Raw genomic sequence first — 9,593 nt, 5'->3', positions numbered from 1 at the left:
CATGTGGAAGATTCTTTTCTTCCACATTAAATTACAGTTAATTTATTCCATTAGTTTAATCTGTGATATAAATTATACGAATATTAAAAATCTCTTGGCAATTTAAAAAAAAAATTTAGATGATGACACATGTCATAAGGTCGTCTGTCAAAAAGGTCGAATATAAAAAAAAATATATAATAACTATTTAAAAGCAATTTTAGTTAACATTTATCAATTGTGTCATACTTAAATTTATCTGAATTATTCATTTTCGAAAGCGTTACGTGATAATGTTGTCCTGACCGATTTCGGCAATCACGGACACTTCTAACGGAGATTAGCCAACTGGCGGATACATTATCGTGAAGAGGTGTGGCGCAAGTTGACCGTCGATTCCTCTCCTCATAGTTAGAAGGGAAATACGACACAACCGGAAACAAGGCGTGGCACCAACGAAGTCCCTATCTCTTGACACAAAGAACTAACAGCTTTGGATTAATCGTCGCATTAGTTACTCAATGACGAAAATATTTAACAATTAATGTTTGTTTCAAAACCAAGACATGTCAAAGACAATAACCTATACATTTTGAGGTAGGACCAAGATGGTATGTGGTCACCACCGCCCATAGACGAAGGCTATAAGAAATTAACTATTTCTTACATTCCCATTACGGCACCAACCTTGGGAATTAAGATGGTATATCCCTTGTGTCTGTCACACTGACATTCATCCTTCAAACAGGAACACAATAGTACTAAGTACTTAAGTTCGGCGCGCCGCAACCTCTTAATTAGTTATGTGGTATCAATCCCTAATACAAACAAACTTGAATTAAGCTGTGTATAGCCGTTTCACTACACTTTGAGGGGCGAATGAGGTATTGGTGGGCATGGTAATATCACGTAGCTGACGATATAATTTGTAAAAACAATAGAGCTAATCTAAGGACAATCTCACACACACTTAACAATCGTCAAAGTCAGAGAACGACAAGCGATATTTACTATAATAATTATGATACTTAAAGAACACCTAACAATATGGCGTTTAACTGTCAGTCGGTTGTCAATATTTCACGAGTGAGATACGAAGCCGCCAATTCGACTAACGAATTATCACTTTATTACAATTAATTATCGTTGCCGTTCAGTTGTTTTTAGGGTTCCGTACCCAAACGATAAAACGGACCTATTACTAAGACTCCGCTATCCGTCCGTATGTCATGAACTATGCTAGTTAGTCACACACATTGATGATGATTGATGTATTTTTTTTATTATATAAAACAACGATCAAGTTGCGGTTCGGTTGAAGTTGTATCCTAATATAATGGGGGTCATATTATAACCGATATAAATAACTACAATTGGCCCTCAGTTATAATTAAGCTGAGGTTTTTATTTGTGCAGACTGAGGAATAGTCCTACTGGTCTTTTTTCACTTGGTCGCCATTGCTCACCTGACTTACCGCTATTTAAGATTTTTTTATTAATTCTTCACATGTTGCTGCTGAAATGACTATCACGTTAAGACAATCTAAAATATTAATATCGTTACTAACCTGCGTAAGCTTTTGTAAGAACTTTATAGAATTAAAAAAAAAAACTGTCACAAATGACATTTAAAGGTCACCTAGGGCGTTCCTTAGATTAAATTCTACTAGTAATATTTTTTAAACAAACATAATTTCAATTCTGCTTAGGTTATATTAAAACTACAAAATTAAATTGAAAAAAATACAGGATACTAAATAAAGTACGTAACTACACAAGTCAAATTATAGTGTACATCGATTCACTCTTAAAATCCGATTCGCCAGCTACACGACCAAAGAGAGTTTAGACTCAAACAAAGCGTGTAAGAATTTAATAACTTTTATCATTTCTGACGTAAAAATAACAATAAAGTGAAACACGTGCCTTATTATTTTTATTAAAAAAAAATTGTCTCCTAAAATGTAATGCTTTAAACACAATCTGTTTACGAGTGGATGAGATTCAAAGTGTGCGAAGGTCAGCCATTTTAGTTATCTGGTGAAATAATGTAAACAAAACAATTTTACTTACGACAATATAAAACATTACTTAAAATTTAATATACTGATATAAATCTACTAAATCTTATATTTCGTTATTTAGTCTGGGTCATTCAGAATCACGTTTAAAAATAAATAAATAAATAATTCAAATATAATCAATACCTTGTTCCACTGATAAACGAATCTCTATCTTATAATTACAAAAAAAAACCTATAACAAACAACTTACAATAATCGCAAAAGAAAAATAAAGAGAAGAGGACCTTACGCGTCTTCTCTCGAAGAGACGGGCTTGGAGGTAATCACGCTGCTTCAGTGAAAACATACGTCGAACAGAAAATCTACAAATTGGAATATCGTTAGGGATCAAAAATAAAAGATGAAACTTCAGTATAGTTCTGTAATAATATAATACTAAGCTAAAGTTTACGTTATAACGTTGGGAGACCCGGGTCTCTATTGAACGATTTTATACCCTCGCTTGAGTTCCCAACCGGAACGTTGGGTAACGTCAGTATGTACGACGCGTTTCCGACATTGGCAGCTGTCAAATTTGGCGCCAACTGTTTCGCCATTTTGTTCAACTTCGCTGTCATAATCAAATTAATTATATCCATTTGTAACTGCGTACACAAATCTTTCGGTAATTTTTTTAACAAAGTCGTAACGTATTTGCTAAAATTTTCGATTTCCTCGGTCTCTGTTTCCATTGACTCGTACGATATTCGGGTTTCTTTCGGTTCTGTTCGTGGCTTGGGAACTTCGAGTATCGGTTCCATTTTCTTCGACGTTTGTTCTTCGTCTTCCAAGTATACGACTTCAGTGTAGCAGTTTTGTTCATCGACATCGGAGTGGTGCTCTTCGTTCTGTAAGAGAAAATTGAAATGTAATTCTATTGACAGAGATAAATCTCAAGGACGAGCCACCAGTCCTTCCCTGGGACTCAAACTATCTCCATACGAAATTTCATCTAAATCGGCTTAGCGTGGAGAAGTAAAACACAGAGTTAGTTTCGCGTTTATAATATCCGTTATCATTATCAATTTTTTATCGAAAATTCGTCGTCAGATCTAACGTCCATTCAACCACAGACCTGTAGGAAATACATTGTCCCAGCGAACGGACATTGAAGTTAGTACTACTAGTAAGACTGTACTAGATTTTTATAATATAGGCAGGCATTTGTACAAATGGCCGATCTTATAGTAAGTGATTACCACCGCCCAGAGACTTTAGTGCTCTAAGAATTACTAAAAACTAAACAACTCTTGATATTTGAACAACAATACTGTGTACTTTTGTAGGGCTGTAGAATATCTCATGAGATATACCTCTAAGACAGGCTTCCACCAAGTAAATGTTCCTTTAATATAAATTGTTATTAGAAACAATAAAATATGTAATTTATTGAAGCATGTTTGTCCAACCGTGACCTGGGTTATCGCCTTGTGTCGCTTATATTACTGGCTCACTTAATTTTAACAGGATTTTATTTCACTTGCAATGTTTGTTAATCAGTTAAGAAAAATATTTCAAGCTGGGCAATGCTGCAATGGGCTCAATATGGTTTGAATCCAATACGACGTTCGGCCGAATATTCGGTTCAAATGAAAAAATCGAATCGCCAGACTTTCTCGAAAGTGACATGTCGATACTTGACTGAAAACTTAGTTCAATTATATTTATTGATACATGTAACCCCGTATTTTATTGCATTTCTGTTACAGATCTTCTGATGTTAATTTGATTAATAAGAAGAACACATTTCATTTAGACTTTTTTTTAATATTAGTTAGGGTTTAATAGGGTTTCCTAATTAAAATAAATGACCAAGATAATATTACAGTCTTATTTAATGTCACTGTTATTATAGACATGTTTTATGACGATGTCTTGACATACGACATTTAAATCGAATTTCGACCGAATGCCAACGTTCGCCTCAAACTGCAAAAAATCGGTTAAAACAAATCTAAAACGAATTTCGGCCCAACACTAAATTTTATATGTTTGCTTATGTCCGGATGACAATAAATTTTAACTCTGTTGTTACTACATATATTAATTCAACAAAATACCAATAGAAGCTTAAAAGTGATCGAAAATTAACAATTTATTTTACTTTTCACAAATGTTTAAGTATGTGTAATTGTACCTTATTTAGTCTGTGATTGGTGCTCGCTGTGTTGTTGGATTGCTTTTCGAATGAACCCCAAATACCAGACGTCTCACTCGGCCCGGGTTCCTCTTCTAGATTAACGAAAATAGACAATACATTAATATGAATAGGAAAAGTTACTTGTTAAGAAACTGGTTTTATCTGGCTTAAACTGGTATAACATAACAGAGGTATTTTATCTCGTATAGGTAGGCGGACTAGCAAATAGGCTACCTGATGTGGAGTGGTTTCGGTGGGCCAAAGACATTGGCAATGTTAATATTAACCACCTTTACATTGCCAAAACAACACCTTTGGAACTATAGCCTATTCCAATGGAAGTAGGAATAAATGTAAACAAACCTTAGATTTACGTATCTCATGCGATTCGCTAATAACCCGAATATATTGTGCTCTACTGAGAGTTTATGATTAATATATCTTTATTTATAATACAACACTCTTACACTTAACTACTTATTTCCACTTTAATTTTACTTCGACAATTCCGATAGCAGTTTCGTCGACGTTCAAAACGCCATTTTTTCTCAAATCCCACCAATGATATCGCGTCAATTTGCTGTCAAATGTTGTTTATTTGACTTTTCTCCTGCTATGGTTGGAATAGTGTATAAGATATTACGTCCCTTGTACCTTGTAGTTACACTAGCTCACTCACCATCAAATTGGAACAGTACTAAAATAGAATATATTATGGGTACCTAACTACGGGCTTGGACAAAGCCCTAACAAGTAAAATATGTATTTAAAAAGAGAGGAGTAGAGATGTTTATCTCTATCAGCTATTTAAATATACTAAAGTTAATTTCATGGTTCGTTTAATTCACAGCATTGTATAAAGGAAAAAACGATAAAAAAGGGATCCGTACCATTATCTATAAAACCGGCCAAGTGCGAGTCGGACTCGCACACGAAGAGTTTCGTGCCATAGACCATGTACACGAATTTCATATTGGGTACGGAACCTTAAAAAAATGCACAACGCTACACTAAAGTAATAGTAATAAGTAATTTTTTTGTAATATTTTTAATTGTTCAATGAAACGAAATATTTTGTGAATATTTCAAGAATTTACCTGATGCTGAATTTAATTTCGGGCAAAAAGCGGCAAAAAAAATGTTTTTGTTGCATGAGAATCCTCCTAAATATTGTTTTTATTTTGATTATATTATTTATCAATAAAGTATGTATACAACATTAAACAATTAAGTATTTTGTGAACATTTCAAGTGCCTACCTGTTGGCATTAATGATATCGTGCAAATAAGGGCAAAAAAAAAATCGCGTTTGTTGTATGGGAGTCCCCTTAAACATTTATTTTATTTTGTTTTTAGTATTTATTGTTATAGCAGCAACAGAAATAGACAATTAGTGAAAATTTCAACTATCGCGGTTCTTGAGATACAGATGGTGACAGACAGACGGACGGATAGACAGCGAAGTCTTTGTAATAGAGTCCCGATTTACCCTTCGGGTACCCCTAACCCTAAGAATGATGCATGTTGAAATTCATTTGATTCGCTGCTTAAGCAAGAGCTTGACACGCGCAGTCAAAGATGGTTAATGGCCAATATTGACCATAAAAAAGTAAGTATCAGTTCATTCATGATGTTTACGTTTAAGGAAGTCCGCGTAGCCGAATTTTAGCAACGACAGTCTGTCTCAAGTACCAACCGACTGCGCAATTTTGCGATGCAATGTATATCCGTGTGACTATAAGACGAATTAGTTGACTTTTTTAATTAAATCGATTTAAAAAATACTACGAGGTTAAACTTCTCTAAGTCAACTTTAAAAAGTATAATATTGTCTGCCGGTGATAGCTTCACTTAGTATAATTTGTTAAATGACGATTCAAAAGTGCTTGTAAAAGTCTACTTGAATAAAGTATATTTTGATTTTTGATTCTGATTCTGCAAACAATATAAAATCTCAAATAAAAACATTTCAAGGAATACAATAACTTAAAGTAATCTTAAATCATGTAAATTTAGGATTTCTATGTGAAATTTTGAAGAAAGTATTGTTACTTTTTAAACACGTCAATGTGTTGTCAAATATAAATATAAAGTTTGGTCAGCCGTCAAGAGACGTCACTCGAAATAATGGCGGATACGTCACGGTGACGCAAACCTTTTCCTGGTGCGTCACCGTAAAAAAACTTCTCGCAACGGTATTACCAGCTACGATCAAAATATGCATAATTAATTTAATAATTCCCATTGATATATCTGAGACTTTATTGCTATATTTATATACATACATATAATTTATCTGTTCATGTGTATGTTCCTAAGCGACAGTGCTAATATTTTTTTTTTTTTTATGAGTGCTTGATTAGCTCTAAGGTTTAGGTTAAACCCGATGATGCCACGATTTTTAACCAAATAATAATTTAATTTCATCCGTTTAAATCGAACGGACGAGTAATCATATAAAAATCATGAGACGTGTTCGTCTGTCTGTAACTTTTTAATACATTAAATGTTATCATTTATTTATTTCATTACATATTTAAACTGAAAAAGATATCCTAAATACTAAAAATATTATCAGAAACAAAATAACGCTTCGTCGTCGTATTTTAAAATATCCTGAAAATTGTCATTTATTAAGCGATAAGTGCTGTCATCCGGCTGATATCGGTCACGAAATCTCACGGGAGGCACACCAACTACGCAGACTATTGTACTGAACACACAGGTGTACGCATAAACAGAGGTGCACTCTCTATTCCCTCACTCAAATAATCCGATGGGACCGGAAAGAGTTCAGCCACAGGACCAATGGCTTTACGTATCTTCCAAGGCACGAGAGTGTACAAACTTCTATTATTATTACCAGGCTACGGGCTGTTACTGAGAATTTTTGGACAGAGAAACCCAATAGAATCTTGCCGGATCGACCTGGAGCTTTGAGAGCAGAACCTCAGGATCTGCGGCCTTATATCATGTCGTTAGACCATAACATAAAACATAACATAATCAGCCTGTAAATTTCCCACTGCTGGGCTAAGGCCTCCTCTCCCGTTGAGGAGAAGGTATGGAGCATATTCCACCACGCTGCTCCAATGCGGGTTGGTGGAATACACATGTGGCAGAATTTCGTTGAAATTAGACACATGCAGGTTTCCTCACGATGTTTTCCTTCACCGCCGAGCACGAGATCAATTATAAACAAATTAAGCACATGTAAATTCAGTGGTGCCTGCCTGGGTTTGAACCCGAAATCATCGGTTAAGATGCACGCGTTCTAACCACTGGGCCATCTCGGCTCATCTCGTTAGACCAACGAGGGATTTACTGCTCACTTAAATGCTGTTGTTTTAATATTAATATATTAACAAATAATCGTATATAAATAAAAATCTTGGGATACCTACTTCTCTTATCCAAATATGTATTCACATTTTCAGCTAATCATAAAATAAACGCTATCGGTTGCCTAAACATGAACATATTAATCATTATCTACATCTATCTGTGCGCGATAAACTCAAATACAACCGAAATCATTTTTTTACGTTTTTCCAATGGACGTAATGATTCACGATGAAGGTGTTATTCATTAAAGTTACGTGTTATCTGTCTTAAATATGACGTGGATTGTTGAAGATGGCGGAAAAAAACATTCTGACCAATAGATATGTGTATTATGAACGTTTATAGACACTTATACCCTGAGCCTAACCCTAAGCTAGTTTAAAATAAACTAATCAAATCAAAACCTGTTTTCAATAAAGAAGCATTACACTTATAGAATATTCCAATAGAAGTCGGAATAAAGATAAACAAACCTTACATTTGGGTGTTTCATGCGATTTGCTAATAACTCATACTAATAATACAACATTATTACACTTAACTACTTATTTCCACTTTGATTTTACTTCCAAAATTCCGTGAACAGTTTCCTTGGAACTCAAAACGCCATTTTTACGCAAATCCATTGTGAATATCATAGACTAATCAAACTCTCGACCAATGACATCGCGTCAATTTGGTCAAATGTTGTTTATTTGGCTTTTGTCCTCTTATGGATGAAATAGAGTAAGTATTGTTACTTATGGATTGTCAAATTGAAAACTATTTATTTTGACAGACAGACAATTCAGTTTTATTTATTATATTTGTTTCAAACATACAATAAATATAAACTTATTATATAATCTGTTATTGATCGTGTGAATGAAAAACTACTGAATCACTGTCCATTAGGATCCCATTTACACGATGTATTTCTTTTGTCGTGGCGATAATTGAATGTTATTATAATGAGGATCCAATGCGGTCTAATATCTTGTGTAACTAAGATCATTATAATCATACATTTATCTACAATAAACAGAAATAACAAATATTAAAAATGACAGGTTTCAAAAGAAACCTACGTATATGTCAAAGCGATCGCTGTCGAATGCGTCCAAAGCACAATAGTAAAGTCGTTTGACGTTTCGCGCGTGTCAAGCATAGCCGCACCATTAAACATATATTTATTTAAGGTTATGGATTTAAAAATAGTCTACTACTATTATGCCTTCAAAATTAATTTGAGCCTGTAATGCTGACCGAAATCTGTCTCTGACCTTTTGGCACAAATAAAAGCCAACAAAAAAAAAACATATACCTAATGTTGACTCGTTTTAGTTATTTTGTAGTGCCGCTCTAACTAAATATATAATCTATGTTACCCTATTTTATATGTTTACAATGTTCATCGTTGAAATTATTATTTATATCTTATCAGTTTACTAGACTGCCTTTATCTTTAATCGACCGATTGAATAAAAAAAAAAAAACAGCTCACGTTTACTCGTATTTACTAACGTGTATGAAATTATAAAAACAAATATAACGTCAAACAAACGCGTAGTTTTTGATACAATTTCTAATGAGAAATATATTAAACTTCAGTTCAAATTCAAAACATGTATTAAACTCAATAATAATTATAGTTATAAGATTATTTCTATTGCAATTTGCACATTCTCATAGCTAATTCCGGTAAGCTATTGTATACATATAGTCTAATCCAACAATAAGAAGACAAAAGCCAATAAAAACAACATTTGACATAGAATTGACGTGCTATCATTGGTCGAGAGCTTGATTAATCTGTGATATTCATTATGGATTTGCAAAAAAATGGCGTTTTGAACGTCGACGAAACCGTTATCGGAACTTAGGAAGTATAATCAAAGCAGAAATAAGTAGTTCAATGTTATAATCTTGTATTATAAATAAAGATATTTAAATAACAATCTCTCAGTAGTGCACAATATAGGTGAGCTATGCGAGAAATACGTAAATCTAAGATTTGTTTATCTTTATTCCTTCTTCGATTGGAAAAGGCAGTACGCTAATTAAACATTACATTACTTTAACAGCCT

At 33.6% G+C, this 9,593-nt stretch overlaps 1 protein-coding gene across 1 annotated transcript in view; it reads right to left on the bottom strand.

Moving 5' to 3' along the window:
• Positions 1–2,417: 2,417 nt before the first annotated feature.
• LOC113391766 (uncharacterized) overlaps positions 2,418–9,593 on the bottom strand; it is a 31,256-nt gene continuing 24,080 nt past the window's right edge. The window contains exons 2-3 of the mRNA XM_064219882.1: positions 4,180–4,274; positions 2,418–2,890 (exon numbers count right to left, since the gene is read on the bottom strand). Coding sequence (XP_064075952.1) covers positions 2,456–2,803 — 348 coding nt within the window. The 5' untranslated portion in view covers positions 2,804–2,890; positions 4,180–4,274 and the 3' untranslated portion in view covers positions 2,418–2,455. The remainder of the gene's footprint in view (positions 2,891–4,179; positions 4,275–9,593) is intronic.

The sequence above is a fragment of the Vanessa tameamea genome, chromosome 29, assembly GCF_037043105.1.
Source record: "Vanessa tameamea isolate UH-Manoa-2023 chromosome 29, ilVanTame1 primary haplotype, whole genome shotgun sequence".
NCBI lineage: Eukaryota > Metazoa > Arthropoda > Insecta > Lepidoptera > Nymphalidae > Vanessa > Vanessa tameamea.
This window is presented reverse-complemented; position numbering and strand designations above follow the sequence as displayed.